Here is a 23932-nt window from a genome sequence, read left to right on the forward strand (position 1 = left end):
AGCTATATGCGGTGGAATCTTATTAAAATACGCTCAGTAGAAGTCATTTGAAGCCATTTTAAAAATTATGGACACAACTTGTCCGGCGACGTCGGTTGTCCTTTAATAGTCCCACAATGGGGAAATTTGCAATCTACGGTAGCAAAATCGAAAGGGGGAGGGGGGGGGGGGGTCAAAAGATAAAGTATTCTATGATGAGCAGCTCATCAACAGGCTCTGCAGGAGCCTGATAACAATCCTGAACACTTGAATGCGTATCGGAGGAGGGAAATACTGTGTATATATAAAAACAATATTAATGCTGGACAGTGGCCCTGAAGGACAGGAGTTTGACACTTAAGTAAAAGATACATGTCATGACCACAATGTAAGCATTTCCGAACTTTTAATGTAAAAGACAAAACAATACAACCCTATGTGACACGAAGAAATGTCATTGTGTTCATTTATCCTTTTCTTTCTGCTCTTTCTCCTTCTTGTCTTTCTCAGCCTTGGCTTCCTCAGCCTCATGTCTCTTGATCAGCTCTTCCACTTCCTTCTGTTTCAGCACTTTGATCTTTGTTTTGCCGTCCTCCCGTGTCAGAGTGGCGATCTCCACTGAAAAGGGATGGCAAGGACAACAAAAATGAACTAATTTTGTCCCCGGGAAACCTTGTATGATGTATGTTCCTCGAACAGTTGTTCTGAGCTCACCTTTCTCCGCAGAAAGCTTGCTGACATCCATTGTTTTGTTGAGGACTTTGACAGCCAGAGCCAGAGCCGTAGACAGTGTCATCTCTCCCTCCTTGTAGTCTTGCTTCAACATGGAAACTGCAGCCTGAGTGAATTTCCAGACATTACAAAAATGCATGCAGAAGGAATATTATTAAATGTACTGTCTGCAATGTTGCAAAAAAAGCAAGTTTCTGCTCTGAGACAAACAGCAGTAGAAAATTGGCATTCATAAGAGCTTACAGCGCTGTTGTTGCCGATGCATGTTGCCTTCCAGCCACCATAGTTGCCACTGGGGTCACTTTGGTACAACTGGAAGCCATAGTGTTTGTCCCAACCCATATACAATAGAGAAACACCAAATGGCCTCTTGCCTGTATACAGAAATCATAAATGAATAAGACCAGAGACTGTCACAGCCTGTGCAACGACAATAGCCGAATGAAATCATTCAGATTTGTGAAAGCACCCATCAAACTAAGCATCATACCTCCAAATTGAGTGTAGGCCTGCTTAATGTCACACAGTGCTGTCACCAATTGCTCACATGGCATTGGTTCCTGGTACTGTAATAAATATCTGAAAGGAAAAAAATAGTGTCAAAACCAATGTTTCAGACTTAGAAATTTGTAACAGTGAAAGGTTAAATATATGGCAAATTTTCTCTGAGCCTTACCTTTGTGCAATTAGTCGCAGTTCATTTGTCAGAACATTGGCATCTGATGTGATACCTGCAACACTGCAAGCCATGTCCCTACACATACGTGCACATACAAATAAGAATCAGGATGATTATGTGTTTTGTTCACTGTGATTAGAGATCTGCTGCACTCACCGATTGAGTTTATAGATCTTCTCAGAGAAAAAGACCTCATCCAGCAGTTTGTGGATGTTACGTCTTTCTGCTGCTAGCAACACTCCATCATTAGCCAGAATCCCAAGACATGTTCCGGCATGGCCGATGGCTTCCATTGCGTATTCCACTTGGTACAGGCGGCCTACAAAATGCAGATTGATTATTAATATTAAAACTCTTATAAATTCAAAGGGACTGCTAAATCAGAATGGCACCAGAGAAAACTAACTCTTTCGCCACACTGAAGATCTAACATTCAACTATGACAGACACACTATCCACCACGATGCACCAGGTAACTAATATCAACTATCAAATGCAATGACAAATACACTTGCCTTCAGGAGAAAATATGGTTGTCCGGGAATCATATCTGCGAGACTAAGCATCAGACAGGAACACAAATTAGTATATTAACTTACAAAAGAAAATCGAGTGAATGCAGAATTGGGTAACTTACCATTTCTTCGGCTGCGAGTAACTACTCTGTCGATAAAAATTGAAAGATGAGGTCAGAGTCGGAAGAAAACGAGTCGACGTTTTTACGCACACAGCTTGCGTATTTTAATAAAATTTTAACCGCATTTACGATACACCCAAGTAAATGACCTCAATGACAATATATTTAAGATGAATTACAGCGCATTCACATAGATCGATAATGAACTAATGGGTATCGGTGTGGCAGCCTGCTACCTCAACAGAATGAATCTGCAATATCGGAGCTAAGCTAGCTAGCATGCTACTTCATAATAAACGAGTACGAACATGACTGGCAAGCATTTATGACTCTAAACACATAATTGAAAAAAACCCGTTATCAGTTTATTGATAAAGTATGTTTACAGTACCTTCGGTGAAAAAACGCACGCTGTATTAACCTAATACACAAATTATTGTACTTTCTGTTCAACTCTCCCAGCGGTGTGAGTGTGGACGCTACAGCGAGATACCGGGTCAAACAGCGCCACCTTATGGTGGGAGGACAACGCAAGTTTGAGTTACACGGGACAATACGTTACAGCGGTGGTCCCCAACCTTTTTCTAACTGCGGACCGGTTAACGCTTGACAATTTTACCGCAGACCGGTGTTTTATGTATGTATGTGTAACGGAGTTGTGCACTTAGATTATTAAATTATGAAGGAAGTGACGCAACGGCGCACAGTGTGGCACTATGTCCCGCCCATAGTTTCCAGAACAATCTCGAGGAGATTCAGGGTGAGTCGCAATTTTCTGTTGGTCTTGATTAACGCGCATTTTCATGACAATATCTTATTTTGTTTCCCCTTTTGTACTGTCTAGTGTTATCTAATTAGTTCCCTTATTCATTTCGAGTCCAGATTACTTTTTGTGTCATTATTTACTTCACGTTTTGTCGAGTGGAACTTTGGAGCGCATGTGCTTCATAGTGCTTTTCTATTGCGCAGTTAATCACAAGACGAAACCCATGCGACTTCACCCATCCCTTCTGCCATACTGTGTTGCAGGTAATAATTGTTTCATTTCGTTTTTATTGAACAATATTTAGTTTCTTGTGTCGTGTTTCATTTGCCCGTGAGTGTCCGTGGCTGGTTGAACTGTGCGCCAGCCATTACAAGCGCACCGCGTGTTCTGCCGAGTCTCCGCCCATGATGCGTTCAGGGACATCTTGTAAATAACAGTGAACTTGTGTTGTATTCTCTTTTTCTGTAAATAACCACTATACGATCACACGTTGTTAATTCTGTTTTGTTATCTACAATGTTTTGCATTCCAGAACAATCTCGAGGAGATTCAGGTTAATCACAAGACGAAACCCACGCGACTTCACCCATCCCTTCTGCCATACTGTGTTGCAGAAATAAAAGAAATAAAAAGACACATCCACGCGTCTCGTCTTCATTAATACGGCAGCATCGTGGAGATGAAGACAGTCACTGTTGTGACACCCGTCACATTGGTGCCGTGACCCGGATCACAAGTGACTCTCCACTTCGGACCGGGACCGCGATGCTGCACAATGAAGACGCTGTGCAGTCCCATCACTCGGTGGACGGTGTGTCGACCCCCGTTTTGGAAATACATGTAGTGTGTTAATTGTCTGACCTGCTGTTTTGCAATTAGTGTGTTTTTTTTCATGTACGTGTTTTCGTGTGTTAAGTCTAAGAATGAGCTCCTTACATTTAACCAGTAGCACACCTTTGAATGAGTGTGTTGCTAGAGGTAGAGGCTTCCCAACTGTGTAACAGTTGTATAGTGCAATCCAGAGTGGTGTAGGTTGTACAGAGGGGAATGGGCAGGTTCAAGCTGAGGCCACTTATGTTAGTGGGGACAGAGTTCCTTCCCAGACCCAGTACAGTGCATCTACGACGAGCGCACAGACAACTGATACACCAGCAACAGATACCTTTCTCCAGTCTGTCACAGTTATGTAGTGCTATGCAGGGTGATGTAGTTTGTACAGAGGGGAATGGGCAGGTGCGAGCTGAGGCCACTTATGTTAGTGGGGACAGAGTTCCTTCCCAGACCCAGTACAGTGCATCTCCGACGAGCACACAGACCCTGACACACCGGCGACAGATCCCTTACTCCAGTCACCTGACGTAGTTGGTCAGATGAGTGACATAATTAGACAGCATTTTTGTACATCCTTGCCCGATAACCTTGTCTATTTTGCCTGTTGGTCTTTCTGTTGTCTTCCGTGTGTATGTTGCCTCACTTCTGCATAATTTAAGGGGGGTGTATGTAACGGAGTTGTGCGCTTAGATTATTAAATTATGAAGGAAGTGACGCAACGGCGCACAGTGTGGCACTATGTCCCGCCCATAGTTTCCAGAACAATCTCGAGGAGATTCAGGTTAATCACAAGACGAAACCCATGCGACTTCACCCATCCCTTCTGCCATACTGTGTTGCAGAAATAAAAGAAATAAAAAGACACATCCACGCGTCTCGTCTTCATTAATACGGCAGCATCGTGGGGATGAAGACAGTCACTGTTGTGACACCCGTCACATATGTATGTATGTATGTATGTGTGTGTGTGTGTGTGTGTATGTATGTATGTATGTGTGTGTGTGTGTGACGGGTGTCACAACAGTGACTGTCTTCATCTCCACGATGCTGCCGTATTAATGAAGACGAGACGCGTGGATGTGTCTTTTTATTTCTTTTATTTCTGCAACACAGTATGGCAGAAGGGATGGGTGAAGTCGCATGGGTTTCGTCTTGTGATTAACCTGAATCTCCTCGAAATTGTTCTGCAACTATGGGCGGGACATAGTGCCACACTGGACGCCGTTGCGTCACTTCCTTCATAATTTAATAATCTAAGTGTACAACTCCGTTACATATGTATGTATGTATGTATGTAGGTATGTATGTATGTATGTATGTATGTATTTATTTATTTGGGGGGATAATAACAAACGCGAATCCACTGTGTACGCGTGAAACTGTTGCTAGCTGGGTTAAATTTGGGCGCTAAATAAAGAAAAGGAGTAGAGAAGAGAATCCTGTCATTTCAAAATAAAAGACCAAACAGCTCATTTAATAAATAAAACAGAAATACATGTATGTAATGTGTGGTACGGGGCTGTCTTCATGCCAATACCAAATGGAACTTGCACATCCACGATCGGAAACAAATTCCTTGTGTGTTCTACATACTTGGCAATAAAGATGATTCTGATGAAGGAAGTACAGTAAAGTCTCGTTATATCGATATCGGATATATCGATAGTCCCGGTTATATCGATACTATTTCTATGCACGCACGGAGAAATTACATGCAAACAGGGTCGGATATATCGATAGTCCCGGTTATATCGATATTTTTTCGGACTCCCTTGAATATCGATATAACGAGACTTTACTGTATTTATGGTGAAACATACAAACAGGTTTGAGATAAATATATCGTGCCATCCCAGCAATGTCTTTATCATGGACACCCCTGCCGAAACAATGCTAAACCAGAATCTACATGTTACAACAGTGTGTCTTCATATATACAGTAAAAGAGTGCTGTTCTCGGCTGGCCTGAAGACCACCCAGACCTATCCCCCATTGAAAATATGACACTGGTCCCCAGACAGTTGAATAGACAAGAGCTGGGCATTAGACAAGAATAGGGAGGAATTCCACCTACAAAATTTCTGTGTTCTACTCAATAAAGTTGAACATGGGATTGTATTCTGTTTTTTGAATATGATTGACACAATGTGATGTTCCTTTTACTACAATTTTATGTGTAATCGTGTTTGACATAGTAATAAGTTGTTTCAATAACGTTAATATCCAAACAACATAATATTGAAGTGCACAACCTATTTTTAAAATTTCTGTTTTTTTTTAATACTATTTTTCTGGATCTAAAATGAACGCATGAGGAGTGAGAGTGATTTGGTTCCACTAGACGGCGCCCTGTTATTTACCGGCCCACTAGTTCAGAGTGAAGAAAAGAAGAGAAGGAAGGACGCGTGTCATGATTGGTTGAGGCCTCTGTACGCCAGAACACTGTTTAGAATGGAAACTGGAAGTTGGGACGAGATCGGAGGTTGCTAAGTCAACTCGGGCTACCTTTTAATGTTGCAACTGCTGATGACGTTACTCCCATTAGCACATTTTAATCGGACGTTGACGTGGTGTTTCAAGTTGTTCAGCACATGGATTTGACGTAAAGCTCATTTCGAAGGGTACGTGTTTTAAATTTCTGAGATCTATGCTAACACTGCGGAACCGCTGTACACTAGAATGGTGTTTCATTCCGAACTTTAGCCTCGTTCAGGCACGACACCGGGTGCACAGTGTTCTTATTAACGGTTCTGACTTGAAGGCTAAAACAAGTTGCAGTCGAAAGTACCGTATTATCGCCAATACACATTAACAATGGAAACACTAACAGCTTGTGTTACTTCGTCTGGCCACATTGTTAGCATTGCTTAATGTTCACGCTAAAAACATCATGCCCGTTGAACTTTCTCACTGCTATGTACAGATCATGCATTATTTGAGAGCAAAATCTACACTGCTGCCCCTGATTTTCATATATGTGAGCTCTATTTTCTTGTTCCCATTAGGTTTACCCTTGAGCTGCAGTCTGTCCAACCCAACTGAGTGACAAACGGGGTTACACCCTATACTCGTCATCCGCTAATCACAAACCACTGCGCCGTGAGACATCAGATACCCAAATGTCCTTTCACTAGATGTCAGACATGAGTCATTCCAATGAAGATGCTCCTTCGCCCGGCACCGTGCAGCAAAAGAGAAACATACAGATCATTGAGTGGGAAGATTTGGACAAAAAGAAATTCTACTCCTTTGGTGTGTTTATTACCTTGAGCATCAGGGCCACAGTCTACCCGGCAACCCTCATCCGGACTCGGCTGCAGGTGCAGCGCGGCAAATCGCTTTACAACGGCACTTTTGATGCCTTTGTCAAGATTCTGCGGGCGGAAGGTGTTCGTGGCCTGTACCGCGGCTTCATGGTCAACACCTTCACCCTCATCTCAGGACAGGCATACATAACCACCTATGAGCTTGTGCGAAAGTATGTCTCCAATTATAGCGATGACAACACGGTCAAGTCGGTGGTGGCGGGCGGACTGGCTTCCATGGTAGCGCAGAGCATCACTGTCCCCATAGATGTGGTGTCGCAGCAGCTGATGATGCAGGGGCAAGGAGAACACCTCAGTCGCTTCCGCCCTAACGCCTACTCAGAGGCTGGCAAGCCCAGACGAGTGTTTGGCCAAACCAGGAGCATCGTGGCACAAATATTTGCTGCTGATGGTTTACCGGGTTTCTACAGGGGAGCCATGGCTTCTTTACTCACTTACATCCCAAACAGTGCAGTCTGGTGGCCTTTTTATCATTTTTATGCAGGTAAGCTTAAATTTGTGTTTACTGAAGTTAGCGATATTCAGTGTCAGCATGTAATTTCACGATTAATCAAACAGGAATGAACCGTATGACCCTTACAGGAAAAACAAAATAGCATACAAGTACGATTCCATTGGACATTTATTTGTCATGTTTAGTTCACCTGTGACCTGGATTTCAGATGCATCCTGAAATTTCACCTGAAAGCTAAATATCCTTGACCATTTGCGAGTAGTGTATTTTTATTGCTACACTGTTAGCTGCAACAGCTGGGATAGGTTCCGGTGGTCCCGCACCCCTCGTGAGGATTAGTGGCTCGTATAATGGATTGATCCAATGTTTGTTCTTCAGAGCAGCTGTCAAATCTGGCCCCCTCTGGTTGTCCTCATCTGGTCCTGCAGGCCATGGCCGGTCCACTCGCCGCGGCCACCGCCTCCACCGTCACCAACCCCATGGATGTCATCAGAGCCAGAGTTCAGGTAAGTCCCTGGTCAAAACGCAGATAACACTTGGCTGCACGTGTCTGAAAGGGCCCAATTCATGTACAGTATATCAGGGATGATAAATTCAGCTGAGTTCCTTTGCGTCCTGTTCAGGTTGAGGGTCGCAGTTCAATCACTGAGACCTTCAGGCAGCTTATAAAGGAGGAAGGCTTCTGGGGAATGACCAAAGGGCTGTCGGCCCGCATCATTTCATCCACCCCCACTGCCATCGTCATGGTGGTGGGCTACGAAAGCCTAAAAAAATTCAGTTTACGGCCGGAGCTCGTGGACTCCAGACACTGGTAGAAATAACCAATCACACGGACCGTGTCATGCACTGATTCAAAGGGACTGTCAAAACATTTGTTTAAAAAATATTTAATGAGAATCCTCCGCTGGTTAAAATCGACACAAAAACGATCGATCGGACACAAAAACAAGAATACCTCTTTTTTTCTTAAGAGATCAAGCAATTAAAGGGGAAGTCAACCCTCACAAAATGTCTTTATATTATGTATTTAGCCGTCACTAGTCTAATTCTGATAAATTTGTGATTGTGGTATATGAGTGAATCAGTAAAGTCCACCCGTTTTTGTCCACCAGGGGGAGAGGGGGGGGGGAGGACATCACAGTTGCTCAAGTCTCAACTAATAACCAGTCATGGCTCATCTTTCGAAAATAGTTGCGCTGTGATTGTTACTGAGCCCCGCGATGCCAAAAGCTGGATTGAGCTCATTATTCAGAATACCGTGTTTCAACTAGTTGAGGCACATGAAACATTACTGTGAAGAAAATGCTCTGGTAGACTTCTCCTTTAATAAGTATTTGCAGACTGATTTTATTTTTCATTCTGAGCATGAAATTTGGTTATGCAATTGTGGGGAGAGTTTTGTCCTCTACTATAAATGTTTGAACAGTAAAAAGTGGGCCCTTGCCCAAACCAGATTTTTGTCAGGTAACTATTGAATTGTGGGAGGTCATCTCTTTTTTTCCACTTTCTCCAGGAAGTAATGATAAAAGATCTATATATTTCCCCCCTGGTACGGTCATTAAATGTGTATTTGATATTCCTATAAAAATGACAAAATAGCAAGTTCCATGCAATCACAACTGTTTTTCATTCCTATTTTTATGTTTTTAAGCACAAAAGAAATGCTGGATTTGGTGTTGGTGTCTTAAAAGAATATATTGTGTGTAATTTATTCCTTTATATTGTATTTGGGTGTTGCTATTTTTAGGAAATGAGTGGTTAACCTTCACACTGGAAAAGACATTCTGTATATAAAAACATCTTAACACTACATAACTATGAATATTAGCATATTTGACAATAAAGCTGACTTTGACTAAATTGTGAGAACAAGGAGCGCGATGTGGTATTAGATTCTTTGCATGGGTGCACTTCCATGCCAATTTATTTTTGTCTGTGCTACTGAACATCAAAAAAGTCGATATAATAAATCATGCACCTGAAGTAATTGTTTTGTATTTTGAGATCATTTTTACTTTTGAGACTATGCATCACTTTCTTTAGACATTGTCAAAGGCACCCTTTGCTGAACTTTGGGTTGGTCGGTTCCAACCAATTCTCAAATGAAAAACAACTGTAAAGTATTGTATTGGTCATCAAACATTTGGGTAAAAAATAGCTTTTGGAGTCATATTGATTGTGACAAATGCATGAAGTCATCATATCATCATCCAATGGAAGGTTTATGCTAAAGTTTTCTCTTACGTTTGCAAGGGTAATTATCAAAACCTGCCACCTATCTGAGATCAATACAACTGAATGTAGATTGCACATTTATAATCAATTGTATCCATTTTAAAAGTGAGAAGCAATAAAAGACTTGCTTTCACGCTGTATATTTCATCGTTAAGATGTCAAATTGTAGTTTCCTGCTTAACTCATCCGCTTTTCTTCTCGCTATATGAAGCTTGCTTCAAGATATTCTTTTGGGCATTACTGTTTCAGGACATTGACTCAGTCACAAATGGACTGCTCCGCTTTTATGAGAAGACATTTTGCCTCTGAGGAGGCTTCATCAATTCATGCAACAAGGCTCAGTTAGGATTGACTTGCTTAAGTTTGTTGCACACACACACACGCACGCACGCACGCACACACACACACACACACACACACACACACACACACACACACACACACACACACACACACACACACACACACACACACACACACACACACACACACACACACACACACACACACACACACACACACACACACACACACACACACACACACACACACACACACACACACACACACACACACACACACACACACACACACACACACACACACACACACACACACACACACACACACACACACACACACACACACACACACACACACACACACACACACACACACACACACACACACACACACACACACACACACACACACACACACACACACACACACACACACACACACACACACACACACACACACACACACACACACACACACACACACACACACACACACACACACACACACACACACACACACACACACACACGAAATCGACTCCTACAGTCCAAAGAGCACAGGCCACTCATTTTCAAAAATAAATATGTGCACTCTCACATTCACAAACTGTCAGTTCAATCAAGTCCACAAACAAAAATACTATAAGAATCTCTTTCATGGGGAAACTTGTTAAGATTGCACAATTGTGCTTTTGTTACTGTTGTGTTTAGTATTTTTGCTTTATGTTGACTATTATGTGAAGCGCTTTGTCACAACTGCAGGTCTTGTAGGAGAACACCTCAGTCGCTTCCGCCCTAACGCCTACTCAGAGGCTGGCAAGCCCAGACGAGTGTTTGGCCAAACCAGGAGCATCGTGGCACAAATATTTGCTGCTGATGGTTTACCGGGTTTCTACAGGGGAGCCATGGCTTCTTTACTCACTTACATCCCAAACAGTGCAGTCTGGTGGCCTTTTTATCATTTTTATGCAGGTAAGCATAAATTTGTGTTTACTGAAGTTAGCGATATTCAGTGTCAGCATGTAATTTCACGATTAATCAAACAGGAATGAACCGTATGGCCCTTACAGGAAAAACAAAATAGCATACAAGTACGATTCCATTGGACATTTATTTGTCATGTTTAGTTTACCTGTGACCTGGATTTCAGATGCATCCTGAAATTTCACCTCAAAGCTAAATATCCGTGACCATTTGCGAGTAGTGTATGTTTATTGCTACACTGTTAGCTGCAACAGCTGGGATAGGTTCCGGTGGTCCCGCACCCCTCGTGAGGATTAGTGGCTCGTATAATGGATAGATCCAATGTTTGTTCTTCAGAGCAGCTGTCAAATCTGGCCCCCTCTGGTTGTCCTCATCTGGTCCTGCAGGCCATGGCCGGTCCACTCGCCGCGGCCACCGCCTCCACCGTCACCAACCCCATGGATGTCATCAGAGCCAGAGTTCAGGTAAGTCCCTGGTCAAAACGCAGATAACACTTGGCTGCACGTGTCTGAAAGGGCCCAATTCATGTACAGTATATCAGGGATGATAAATTCAGCTGAGTTCCTTTGCGTGCTGTTCAGGTTGAGGGTCGCAGTTCACTCACTGAGACCTTCAGGCAGCTTATAAAGGAGGAAGGCTTCTGGGGAATGACCAAAGGGCTGTCGGCCCGCATCATTTCATCCACCCCCACTGCCATCGTCATGGTGGTGGGCTACGAAAGCCTCAAAAAATTCAGTTTACGGCCGGAGCTCGTGGACTCCAGACACTGGTAGAAATAACCAATCACACGGACCGTGTCATGCACTGATTCAAAGGGACTGTCAAAACATTTGTTTAAAAAATATTTAATGAGAATCCTCCGCTGGTTAAAATCGACACAAAAACGATCGATCGGACACAAAAACAAGAATACCTCTTTTTTTCTTAAGAGATCGAGCAATTAAAGGGGAAGTCAACCCTCACAAAATGTCTTTATATTATGTATTTAGCCGTCACTAGTCTAATTCTGATAAATTTGTAATTGTGGTATATGAGTGAATCAGTAAAATCCACCCGTTTTTGTCCACCAGGGGGAGAGGGGGGGGGGGGGACATCACAGTTGCTCAAGTCTCAACTAATAACCAGTCATGGCTCATCTTTCGAAAATAGTTGCGCTGTGATTGTTACTGAGCCCCGCGATGCCAAAAGCTGGATTGAGCTCATTATTCAGAATACCGTGTTTCAAGTAGTTGAGGCACATGAAACATTACTGTGAAGAAAATGCTCTGGTAGACTTCTCCTTTAATAAGTATTTGCAGACTGATTTTATTTTTCATTCTGAGCATGAAATTTGGTTATGCAATTGTAGGGAGAGTTTTGTCCTCTACTATAAATGTTTGAACAGTAAAAAGTGGGCCCTTGCCCAAACCAGATTTTTGTCAGGTAACTATTGAATTGTGGGAGGTCATCTCTTTTTTTTCCACTTTTTCCAGGAAGTAATGATAAAAGATCTATATATTTCCCCCCTGGTACGGTCATTAAATGTGTATTTGATATTCCTATAAAAATGACAAAATAGCAAGTTCCATGCAATCACAACTGTTTTCATTCCTATTTTTATGTTTTTAAGCACAAGAGAAATGCTGGATTTGGTGTTGGTGTCTTGAAAGAATATATTGTGTGTAATTTATTCCTTTATATTGTATTTGGGTGTTGCTATTTTTAGGAAATGAGTGGTTAACCTTCACACTGGAAAAGACATTCTGTATATAAAAACATCTTAACACTACATAACTATGAATATTAGCATATTTGACAATAAAGCTGACTTTGACTAAATTGTGAGAACAAGGAGCGCGATGTGGTATTAGATTATTTGCATGGGTGCACTTCCATGCCAATTTATTTTTGTCTGTGCTACTGAACATCAAAAAAGTCGATATAATAAATCATGCACCTGAAGTAATTGTTTTGTATTTTGAGATCATTTTTACTTTTGAGACTATGCATCACTTTCTTTAGACATTGTCAAAGGCACCCTTTGCTGAACTTTGGGTTGGTCGGTTCCAACCAATTCTCAAATGAAAAACAACTGTAAAGTATTGTATTGGTCATCAAACATTTGGGTGAAAAATAGCTTTTGGAGTCATATTGATTGTGACAGATGCATGAAGTCATCATATCATCATCCAATGGAAGGTTTATGCTAAAGTTTTCTCTTACGTTTGCAAGGGTAATTATCAAAACCTGCCACCTATCTGAGATCAATACAACTGAATGTAGATTGCACATTTATAATCAATTGTATCCATTTTAAAAGTGAGAAGCAATAAAAGACTTGCTTTCACGCTGTATATTTCATCGTTAAGATGTCAGTTTCCTGCTTAACTCATCCGCTTTTCTTCTCGCTATATGAAGCTTGCTTCAAGATATTCTTTTGGGCATTACTGTTTCAGGACATTGACTCAGTCACAAATGGACTGCTCCGCTTTTATGAGAAGACATTTTGCCTCTCTGAGGAGGCTTCATCAATTCATGCAACAAGGCTCAGTTAGGATTGACTTGCTTAAGTTTGTTGCACACACACACACACACACACACACACACACACACACACACACACACACACACACACACACACACACACACACACACACACACACACACACACACACACACACACACACACACACACACACACACACACACACACACACACACACACACACACACACACACACACACACACACACACACACACACACGAAATCGACTCCGACAGTCCAAAGAGCACAGGCCACTCATTTTCAAAAATAAATATGTGCACTCTCACATTCACAAACTGTCAGTTCAATCAAGTCCACAAACAAAAATACTATAAGAATCTCTTTCATGGGGAAACTTGTTAAGATTGCACAATTGTGCTTTTGTTACTGTTGTGTTTAGTATTTTTGCTTTATGTTGACTATTATGTGAAGCGCTTTGTCACAACTGCAGGTGTTGTGAAAGCGCTATATAAATTAGAATGTATTGTATTGTGTTGTATGTTGTGTTGTACCTTCGTGCAAGGGTCCTCAACCTTTTTTTGCGCCACGGACCGGTTTAATGTCAGACAATATTTTCACGGACCGACGGATAAATACAACAAAATAAAATGATAACGACAGGCATGGAAACTGTTTTTTCTTTCTTTTAAATATAATAATAAATGCGAATCCATTGTGTATTTTTATACAACTTTATTAGAAGAGTCGTGGTAACATCGCGCCAACAACATATGTAACTACGTCTCTGCCCCTGAGCGCTCTATGGTCGCGAGGGTAATGTTTAAACGTGCCTTCAAAATAAGATACACCACAAAAACAAACGTACAAAGCGCATGAAAAATGCAACTCACTCCAACTGAATTAGTGGGACCCCCGAGCTTGATTCTCTGTAACGAGACGGTCTCATCTAGGGATAATGGGAGACAATGACACCCGAAGTGTCTTGCTTATGTCACGCGCCGTCCCCACAAATGCAGTTTGGCTTTAAATGCAGCTACTTTATCAGACAACTTGAAGACAATTGTCATTTCCCCCGAAGTGACAGATTGAGTTCATTGAGCAGGTTGAATATGTCTCACAAGTATGCGAGCTTTGCGACCCATTCCTCGTCACGGAAATGCGCTGCAAGCGGTGACTTTTCATTTTTCAAAATAAAACATAGTTCGGACTCAGATAAATAAAACGGAAATTATGTAAATTATTCTTTCTGCGCGGCCCGGTACCAAATGACCCACGGACCGGTACCGGTCCGCGGGGGTTGGGGACCCCTGCCTTAGTGCATGAACTTCTGGCATTCCTGCTCTTGAATCTGGCATGCATTCCGTTATTGTCATTCAAAAGCAGGAACTGTCTGGATGTGCGCTGCAGCAGTTACTTACTGCTGCCACATAAGCTAAACTTTTTTTTTGCCCCGAAGATCGACTTTTGAAGCGACCAGTTGTCATAGTTGTCATCTGATTGGTGACACTGTATGCCAATCAAGGAACGGGATTGCTGACATAATAATAATAATAATAATAATAATACATTTCATTTATAAGCGCCTCTCACAACTTTCAGGGACACTTTACAGCCAAGTTTTTTTCAAGTAAGCAGCGGCAGCAGCGTTCCTAGTCTGTTCTGCGTATTCATCACCTTTTTTAAATACATAGCTGTGCCACAGCAGAGGCATTTTCGTGCTCATCGTGTGAAAGCCCAGCAGCTGCATTGAACCAACCAATGATCCGCATGCGGGTGAGCCGCAGATTGGCCTCCCTTGGACTGTACTGTCGTAAACAGATGACCAACCCCCTGTAAATTTTACTAACTCGCGGTATCCTACTAGGTCGCTGCACTTGGTCTATGTTCTTTAGTCATTTTGGTAAGCGACTTTGGTTTTCTCAGTTTTGCTTCTGAACGTTAACTTCTGTTTGTAAATGCCTTTGTTTTGAGATGTGTAAAGCATATTGAGTTGCTTTGTAAAATGAAACGTGATATATCTATAGCGACATCTAAGTTAAACAGTCTCTAATATGTTTCCTCTCCTCAATGCCCTCCAAACTCCGAGCCGTCCATGCATCTCATGGAGGTGACCCGCATGACACCGCAGCTCATAGCTCATTATGTTGGTTGATAAGATGAAAGTCCGCACCAAAGGTATGTTTCTGGGTGAGTGGAGGTACATTCACTAAAATTATGTTTTCATATCCTCTCTGCTGAACCCGTCTTTCCCATTTTTACTCCACAAAATGATTTAACATTTAGAAATAAGAACAACACAGAAAATAACACAGGGGGGAGACATCTTTCAGCTGATGCTTCCTGCTGGGAAGACAGAGTGCTCCGCCGGTCCACTCCACACGTTATTTATCAAAGCCTGTCTGGAGGACCACTTTGTCGAAAAAGATGGATGTGGAGGGAACATTTGTGACATGGTCGCGGCCTGGAGGAGGAACCGTGAGAGCTATTCTCAAGGGTGGGTAGGGGTGGAGGTCGGGGTGAGTGCATGTGTGTGTATGTGCGTGTGCAGGACAAGAGGATGGTCACATTAATGAAGATTGTGAGTTGATGGGATGTAGCAATGGGGTAGAAAATCTCATTTGTTTTGGTGAGTCATAAAAATGACCAGTACACTCGGATGAGACCTTCAAACAGAAACCTTATTTTGGAGGACAAAAGAAGAAAAACAAATTTAATGACGCAATTAAGAGTGAAGTATGTGTGTGGGTGTGTGCATGTGTGTTACAAGGGATGTGGAGGGGGTTTGGCTCTTCGCCTGAGATCATTAAGTACACAAGAGGAAAGACAGAAGGAGGACACTTTGGAGGGAAGAAGAAGCAGTCGAGACGAACACTGATAGACAAAGTCGGACACACACGCACTGAGGAGGAGACATGCCAAATTTTGCAGGCACTTGGAAGATGAAAACCAGCGAACATTTTGACGAATTACTCAAGGCGCTGGGTGAGAATGCTTTTTTATCTTCTGTGGGGCTCTGAGTGGCCTCAGGTGGGAGCTTTGTTAGTTAGAAAGAGGGGTCTTTGCTGTCAAATATAGATGAGAACACCTGGAATGCTCACATTTGCAGTAATTCATATTTTGCAGCATTCTGATCATCTTGTGGAGGGCTTGAATTTGTTACAGGAAGCAAAAGTATCACAATTAATTACTTATGTGGTTGTTGTGAAATGACTTGATGAGATGATTGAGTACGGCGTGGAAATATATTTTCCGGTAGTAGTCAACACATTTGTGCATTTAGTAAGTCAGAGAGAAGGTGAAGAGTTTTACTATTCATTTGCAGGAATTAATATATCGTTGAGGACAGGATGCAGTGTGCAGACTTTGTGCTACTTAACAGCATATTTTATAGCATATTGGGGAGACTTTTTGGGGAGACTCCTCTACTATAAATGTTTGTGTCGTCTGGATTTGTGTCATTTTCAGTTCACATACAAACCTGAACAGGAAAAGTGGTACGTAAATATGGATGGATGGATGTTGTTTGTGTGTTGTTTTGAGGCCTATTGCAGGTGACTTTGGCTGAAAGGCAAACTATAACCAGTTGCCTGGCACGTATAGAGACGGACAATCATTGGCACTCGCATTCAGACTGCCACTATGTAGGAACTAAACTCACACTGTCTGCACCTAAATCAGGTGAATGTACCATTACACCATGCACACATCTTCCATGCCGTGTTGGATTTATGAATAGCGGTATAACCACAAGAGGCTATTCATAAGGAAGTTTGGTACACTTAGCACAAAGTCTCTGTATTTTCAGGTGTGAACGCAATGTTGAGAAAGGTCGCCGTAACAGCTGCGTCCAAGCCTCACGTGGAGATCCGACAGAATGGAGAGCAATTCTACATCAAGACTTCCACCACGATCCGGACCACAGAGATCAACTTCCACATTGGCGAGGAGTTCAATGAGGAGACCGTGGATGGAAGAAAGTGTAAGGTAATTTCGTGGACAGAGCTAGCACTCGTAATGTGAACAAGAAAGTAAACAAACAGTAATGGAAGTCAGTAGTTCAATTGATGACAGAGTTGAGTGATGAAGAGAAACAACCCGAGACATGATGCAAACACACCTTTACAGAGTTTGGCCACTTGGGAGACGGAAAACAAAATGTACTGCAAACAGACTCTACTAAGCGGCAACGGGCCAAAAACTTTCTGGACCAGAGAGCTCAGAGGGGAAGAACTCATTTTGGTTGGTACTCTTTATCATTATTATTTTGATAATATTCTTTTCATGACAGTCTTTGGTTCAGATGCACACGAAAGAACTTCATGGACAAAGATGACAATATTAAGTTCTGTCTGTGTCAAAAAAGAATTCATTTTCTAATGACAGTACAATTGATTTTGGGTGAGTGGCAGAATACACCCTGGTCTAGTCACTGGCCAATTAAATGGCATACATATATGGACAATTTAGTTTGAATGAACCGAACATGCATCATTTTGGAATGTGAGAGCAAGCAGAGTTATGGAATAAAACAAGAGCGACTGGAAATGCCCCAAACCCAACGGAAAACCAGGATCGAGATTGGAATTGTAAATCTCATAACTGCGAGGCAGACATGCAGCTAACCAATAATCTACCGAGGCATCTTATAAAAGGTCTATATAAAGGGTATCAAACTCATTTTTTGCCGCGAGTCACATTGTTGTTACGGTTTCCTCTCAGGGGCAGTTGTGAAGTTGGGGAAACCCTTAGAATGTTTATTCCCCTCCACATATAATATACTGAACGCATAATGAATTAATGAGTATTTTTTTTCAAAATTTAAGTCTAAAATAATGACTGTTATTGTGGTTTGCATGGGACATTTTGAAAATTTGGTTCGGACTTTAGCAAGCATCATAAAAGTTTTACTTGCTTTCGTGGGCTGTGAAAATGCTGTGGCAGGAGGCCAGATTAGACCCCAGGGCCTTCACTTTGTCACCTGTGGTCTCCATCATCCAATTTCCATATAAATAAGCTTATCGCGCGTTGTTGTGGTCACGGCGGCAGAAGGGTGGATCCAAATAGTAGTGAGTCAACGCAGGAGTGCTCTCAAAATAAGGAAGAGTAAACGGTGGTGGCACGATGGACGACTGGTTTGCAAGTCCGGCTCGCAGTGCAGAGATGCAGGGTTCAATTCCAGCTCCGGCCTTCCTGTGTGGGGTTTGCATGAGTTTTGTTGGAACATTGACGGTCTTGTCGTAAATTTAAGGGAGGGGAAACATCATCGTGTGCTTTCCCTGTCAACATAAGGCCCCCCTGGGTATGATGGACCAGATGGACTACAAAGCCCACAAGGGCGTGTTGACAAGCTGCTCTGTACTGACTGTGACGAAACATCAATCACACAAATATTTGGGAGGGGATGTAATTTGGATCAATGGTATGTTTTTGGCACGGCAAAATCTGTTTTGAATTCAAGATAAGGGTGTGGGTGTCCATGTGGAGTGTTGGGCTGTAAAACGATCGGCACAGTGGGGATGGATCATTGGAAAAAACAAACTTGTTAATAGTGCGAGTTTGACCAGGCAGGAGACTGATGAAAGATGTGCAACACCGCTATAATGTATAATAACAATAACACAAGCACCACCCCTTATAACAGTCATAATATTTTGGAGCGTATACCAGGTCCGCCGTAATTCAGTATTTAAAGGTCGGTCTTGTACACGTTTTAGACGTTCCCCTTCTCCAACACATCTGATTCAAATAATCAGGATCGCTTATCAGGCTTTTGCAGAGCCTGAAGAGGTGGAATAGCTCTAGCGGTTCGCTACCTTTGATGAAATAATGTCATTTCTAAGTAGTGCAAGTTACCCTTTTGCTATACTTTCTTGTAAAATGTGAACAGACTTCTGAGCATCTTGTTAGCCAATGCAGTAAAATAAATAACAAACCAAATAAATAAATAAATACGTCACTATGCAACATGGGCGCGGTGACATCATAGGTCCCAACTGGAATTGATCAGGGAATCATTTGCAAAAACAGCGAACGATTCCAAGAAATTTAAAGTCTAGGAACTGCTTCTCAACAAGAACTGTTTTTCGATACCCATCTTGATGGAGGAGTAAGGTACACGGGCTGTTTGTTTTTTTAAAAAATCGGTAGGATAATTTGGCGAAACTCCTAACTGGAGAAGAGACAGGGGGTTGCTAATATCCAAAATGGCAGCTTCCTGTGGCCACCATTTGCCGTTTTGTTCAAATGAAATAGAAATTAAAATTCACGGTTCTTTGGATCATGTTAAAAAAACAAAACATAACAAAACTGAGATTTGCTATCATGCTGGTCAAAACCCTCCAACACTCTCATCCTCAGGTACCGCGGTATTATGTCCAGTGGGGGCTATGAGCTGTAAAAAGTAGCTTTTGGTCAAGAGGTTGTCAATCACAGGGCATATCAGAATCCTGAGTCATCATCCATTTTTGTGGTTTTAATGTGTCAACTGGCCCCCTGAAGGCAACTGGCCAGTGTTGACACCCACGGTGTCATGCAACAAAATGTGAACAGTGGCCCTTAGATCAAGCAAATAATGTACAGACAAATATGTGTAATAATATTCACAACGCCGCACAATATCGACAGCTAGTCCTGCAACGGGACAAAAGAGACAAGTTTCCAGGATGGAAAGCTGAAAACAGAAAATAACTCAAAGCATTTGCAAGCCATATTTTTGTTGCTCTCGGGGCTTTCAGTTGGACAGCGGACATGGTGGATTGCAGCTGCTCTCAGTGAGATTGAGGACGGCCAGACTTTAATGACCACTTTGAGTCAACCCTTAAAATGATAAGTGGCAGTGTGGAAAATAAATGTTATTGCTTCTGACAGGAAGCTCATTCTTCCGTTATAGTTGAGGCCATTTGATTTGAGTGTTGAGGTCTCGAATGGGCGGTTCGAGGGGAGAAAAGAATCAGGTGAAAATGTGTGCTTTTGATAATCCTTCGCTCTTCTGCAGCCTCAAATTGGCCTCATTGATCACGGTGTGGAGAATTGTAAACGAACCCGAGCGCTAGCTTCACTTAATGCCTTCCTGGGCGGCTGGCCGGGTACCAGATGGACCTATATCAGCTCCATTTGTCACCGACTCGCGCACCCGCTTGCACACTGCACCTAGCATGGCCCGGGATAATGATGTGGAGTGCTGCAGGCGGCCATAAAGATTTTCCTCTGGGACTTCCATAAATCGTAGCAAACGATACGCCGACAACACTACCGCAAGCCCTTGGATTCCGACCGGTCACGCTGCGATGCTTTCATGGAATCAAGCAGTGACGTGCAGTCAGGGGAGGCTGGTGAGGCCGTGCCTCACCTGTAATTATAGAAATGTCAAATGAAAAAAGGAAATTAAACAGTTATATTTATTTGCTGATGTGTACTTTAAAGTTATTTTCCATTTAACTTCACTTTTTTTTCCAAAATCCCTGAATGTTCACATTTACCGTTCAAATACGAAATAGAGACGAGCGGTGAGGCACCAGCCGGCTGAGCCTCACCATGGATTGCGCAATCACTATGCTAACTGTGCTGGCTTGCTCTGCAGTGAGACCGCATTGCTGTCTCTCTGCATATCGCTATTAGTGTTCAAACACTTTTAGTATATGAACTACATTTCTACAGTTTAGCTGGTGTATATAATGTAGCCACTTTACATTATAAACACTGTACAAAGTGTTTATTTTATTTTAATCAAAACTGTGTGCATAGGTGAGGCAACAGTTCTCCTGCCGCATGACAGGGGGCGCTGGTGATTACAGAGATTCTTGCGCCCCCTCAGCTGCAGAATAATAGAATTAGTGAGAGCAAGCTACAGTAAACTGTTAGCAAGTTAAGTGCAACCATCCAGTCATTTTTTTGTGTTGCTTGGCCTTATTTAGAATGGCGGATTACATATCTAAATTGAAAGAAATAGAGACTTTTAAAACTGAAGAAAGATAAGGAAGGTTTCTACAAATAAGTTATCGATGTCTTTCTTCAGAAGGAGCAGCGCACGGACTTCATTTATAAGTAAAGGTAACACGATAATCACATTTTTTAAATTATTTTTTTCTATGCTACAGTTTATATAAAGAATGCTGACATGACATTTTAAACAAAACACATTAACTGTTGCCAATCAAATGGTGAATAAGCTACTCTGTAGAGTTCATGTTTGTAAATCTGACTGCGATGACATCAGTGCCTCACCAGCCATGAACCTAACCGCACATCACTGGAATCAAGAGTGGAAATAGGGAAGCGCGGTGGAATAAAGCAACTTTTTTGGGCTCAATGCGGTTTAAGTAGCATTCAGCAAGATCCTTCTATTACAAGAGCCACTATCATTTACCTTAGGCAATGGGTGATCAAACATTGAGGATCCGCTGGGACCACTTAGAACAGGGGTGTCTAAAGTCAGTCCTCGAGGGCCGCTGTCCTGCCTATTTTCCAGCTCTCCCAGGAGCAACACACCTGATTCAAATGATCAGCTCATCAGCCAGCTCTGAAGCAGCATCAAAATGGTCCTGATGATTTGAATCAGGTGTGTTGCTCCTGGGAGAAGTGGAAAACAGGCAGGACGGCGGCCCTCGAGCACCGACTTTGGATACCCCTGACTTAGAAAGAGGAGATGCCCTCACAATTGGACAGATTGAGAATTGTGTGTAAAAAAAGAGATGCGCCATAATACCTCATAAAGACGTGCTGTTGTAAGAAAAGCTAAAAGCACCGCAACAAAGTCCTGTGGTTATGAAATGTTATGCAATTGGGCATTGCTCCTGCAATCAATGATTGATTTTTCATTGCAAGTTATACTGTAGCTCATATTAACTCATTCACTGCCAGACATGTGCAAAAATGTGTCCTCTCCTGTGCCAGGGTTTTTGTCAGTTTCACTCAAATTGCAAGACCCACAGAATATTGAGTTTTAGGACTACATAAACATCCAATGCAGCGCAAGAAACCTTAGATTCTCTTCTGTCATCAGAGAAAAAGTTATTTCCTTATTTATATGGGTCTGGAGTTGTATGAGCTTGAAATGAGGGTGGCTGTCCAAAATCCAATGCAATACATCCATATTGGTTTATATAGCGCTTTAACAACAGCTGAAGTTGGAACAAAGCCCTAACATGGAAAAAAGGGAAATGCTGCCCCCCTTGTGGAAAGGAAAAAACATTGCCAGAGGCCATGGCCAGCGCTTTACCTGCACCCAAATTAGAAAAAAAAAAAAAAAAAAAAAAAAAATTGGGAATGGCAATCCACATATTTTTAATTCCCAAATAAATTCGTGAATGGTAGTGAATAAGTTAAAGGTGGAAAAATGATTTAAGTTGCTCCCTTTTTCCTTTTACCCAGAGAAGTGTAGGTTTTGTATCCACTGCATGTGTGTGCATTTGTGTAACTACGACACAATTGTGAATTTAGTTAAAGGCCCCAAGTTCCCTTTATCTGTCTATTTATTTTTGGCAAACACTGTCTTGGCAAACACATTTCACTTTTTTATTGTGTGGCAATGGCTTGCCACAAAAAAATGTTTGAATGGTGCTTTTGGTACTGCACACCTTGTATATTCATCCATTAAGGTTTTGACAAAGTTATCTTCTCCAAATTTCTGCTGACTGCTGTTGTTGAAATGTGCAAAGCATGACTGAAATGTTAAAATGGGAATTTTTGACGTAGTCCTTTCAAAACAAAAGTCTATTCACACTGAAATCACACCTCACTTATTTAGTACCCATCAAGATCATAACTGCCATTTAACATTGCATTGCCATTTTACTTAAAACAGTGAAGGTGGTTTAAACCTTTGTAGATACAAATGTAAATATTGCATTTAATGCAAAGCAAACATATATACAGTCGAATAAACAGACCGTAGACTAAAGGTCATGTAGTATATTGTCATTGTTTGTTTCAGACTTTTGGAGCTGACGATGTGGTGTGCACCAGAATCTACATGCGAGCGTAGGAGCAAACTGAATCTGCAAAACCTTCAAAACATATCGCTCCGGCCCCCATCAGCCGTTTCATCATACTGTTTCACGGTTTCATAAAAAAACACTGATATGAATGTATCTGCATAATCCCAATATCTATTTACAGCACTGTACTTCAATAAGGTGGAGTATATTTGTTTTCTCTAGTAAATCCCAAAGTAATAAAATACAGCTTCCATTCAATGTCGAATTGTGCGGACAGACAGTTTTTCAAGTGAAAGTATAGGATATGGATGAACATATTTCTGTTTATAAAGGAGAGTTTAATAGCAAAGACCAGACTAACACATATACATGAAGAGAACAGTAAAAGAAGATATACAATCAGCTCCTTTGAACCACGTGGCATATTCCATTCACAATGAACATCGTGAATACAAAAATAAAAACCAAACTCCAAGATTGTCTGTGTAGCTGGTTCAGTAAGCATCACTTTAAAAAAGACAACCAATACCCCCCAATGTTGAAAATCTTTTCTTCGGTGTCAAACTTTGGTGCGTTTGCTCGTCTC

General features: G+C 41.9%; 4 protein-coding genes across 8 annotated transcripts; 3 read left to right on the top strand and 1 right to left on the bottom strand.

The window, feature by feature from the left end:
* Window positions 1-368: 368 nt before the first annotated feature.
* psma4 (proteasome 20S subunit alpha 4) lies at window positions 369-4520 on the bottom strand. Of its 2 annotated transcripts, none has more exons than XM_088992139.1 (9): window positions 2419-4520; window positions 2028-2048; window positions 1906-1948; window positions 1547-1709; window positions 1388-1465; window positions 1202-1290; window positions 955-1085; window positions 694-817; window positions 369-597 (listed from the first exon to the last, which is right to left on the bottom strand). In XM_088992139.1, the coding sequence occupies exons 2-9, from the start codon at window positions 2028-2030 to the stop codon at window positions 443-445; spliced, it is 786 nt and encodes a 261-aa protein (XP_088848265.1). In that variant the 5' UTR covers window positions 2031-2048; window positions 2419-4520; the 3' UTR covers window positions 369-442. The 2 variants fall into 2 exon arrangements, with proteins under 2 accessions (XP_088848265.1, XP_088848264.1); XM_088992138.1 differs by having other exon boundaries at window positions 2028-2053; window positions 2419-2540.
* A 222-nt stretch (window positions 4521-4742) lies between these two features.
* Window positions 4743-10158, top strand: LOC148900430 (solute carrier family 25 member 44-like). Its single transcript, XM_088992137.1, has 4 exons — window positions 4743-6245; window positions 6630-7434; window positions 7783-7910; window positions 8028-10158. The coding sequence occupies exons 2-4, from the start codon at window positions 6759-6761 to the stop codon at window positions 8217-8219; spliced, it is 996 nt and encodes a 331-aa protein (XP_088848263.1). The 5' UTR covers window positions 4743-6245; window positions 6630-6758; the 3' UTR covers window positions 8220-10158.
* Window positions 10159-10717: 559 nt separating this feature from the next.
* Window positions 10718-11972, top strand: LOC148900431 (solute carrier family 25 member 44-like). The gene is made up of 3 exons (XM_088993238.1): window positions 10718-10913; window positions 11262-11389; window positions 11507-11972. Exons 1-3 carry the CDS (start codon window positions 10847-10849, stop codon window positions 11696-11698), a joined length of 387 nt encoding a protein of 128 aa, XP_088849364.1. The 5' UTR covers window positions 10718-10846; the 3' UTR covers window positions 11699-11972.
* Window positions 11973-15453: 3481 nt separating this feature from the next.
* Window positions 15454-23826, top strand: LOC148900432 (cellular retinoic acid-binding protein 1). 4 transcript variants are annotated; one of them, XM_088992143.1, is made up of 4 exons: window positions 15454-15586; window positions 17217-17395; window positions 17537-17650; window positions 23343-23826. In XM_088992143.1, the coding sequence occupies exons 1-4, from the start codon at window positions 15553-15555 to the stop codon at window positions 23391-23393; spliced, it is 378 nt and encodes a 125-aa protein (XP_088848269.1). In that variant the 5' UTR covers window positions 15454-15552; the 3' UTR covers window positions 23394-23826. The 4 variants fall into 4 exon arrangements, with proteins under 4 accessions (XP_088848269.1, XP_088848268.1, XP_088848267.1 ...); XM_088992142.1 differs by lacking the exon at window positions 15454-15586 and adding an exon at window positions 15741-15905; XM_088992141.1 differs by lacking the exon at window positions 15454-15586 and adding an exon at window positions 16237-16393.
* Window positions 23827-23932: the final 106 nt, after the last annotated feature.

This window comes from Hippocampus bargibanti, linkage group LG03 (genome assembly GCF_051943395.1).
Source record: "Hippocampus bargibanti isolate YZ-2025 linkage group LG03, ASM5194339v1, whole genome shotgun sequence".
Lineage (NCBI taxonomy): Eukaryota > Metazoa > Chordata > Actinopteri > Syngnathiformes > Syngnathidae > Hippocampus > Hippocampus bargibanti.

Bases quoted from the DNA above. Each gene is read 5' to 3' on its own strand.
- psma4 (XM_088992139.1), bottom strand. The intron at 1,710-1,905 runs GCAAGTGTATTT...TGCATTTTGTAG, and splicing joins AACCATATTTTCTCCTGAAG to GCCGCCTGTACCAAGTGGAA. The intron at 818-954 runs GTAAGCTCTTAT...AAATTCACTCAG, and splicing joins GCATCGGCAACAACAGCGCT to GCTGCAGTTTCCATGTTGAA.
- LOC148900431 (XM_088993238.1), top strand. From the start codon at position 10,847: ATGGCTTCTTTACTCACTTACATCCCAAACAGTGCAGTCTGGTGGCCT. The intron at 10,914-11,261 runs GTAAGCATAAAT...TTTGTTCTTCAG, and splicing joins TTTTTATCATTTTTATGCAG to AGCAGCTGTCAAATCTGGCC. The intron at 11,390-11,506 runs GTAAGTCCCTGG...CGTGCTGTTCAG, and splicing joins TCATCAGAGCCAGAGTTCAG to GTTGAGGGTCGCAGTTCACT.
- LOC148900432 (XM_088992142.1), top strand. From the start codon at position 15,836: ATGGATGTGGAGGGAACATTTGTGACATGGTCGCGGCCTGGAGGAGGA. The intron at 15,906-17,216 runs GTGGGTAGGGGT...CTGTATTTTCAG, and splicing joins CGTGAGAGCTATTCTCAAGG to GTGTGAACGCAATGTTGAGA. The intron at 17,651-23,342 runs GTTGGTACTCTT...TGTTTGTTTCAG, and splicing joins GAGGGGAAGAACTCATTTTG to ACTTTTGGAGCTGACGATGT.
- LOC148900430 (XM_088992137.1), top strand. From the start codon at position 6,759: ATGTCAGACATGAGTCATTCCAATGAAGATGCTCCTTCGCCCGGCACC. The intron at 7,435-7,782 runs GTAAGCTTAAAT...TTTGTTCTTCAG, and splicing joins TTTTTATCATTTTTATGCAG to AGCAGCTGTCAAATCTGGCC. The intron at 7,911-8,027 runs GTAAGTCCCTGG...CGTCCTGTTCAG, and splicing joins TCATCAGAGCCAGAGTTCAG to GTTGAGGGTCGCAGTTCAAT.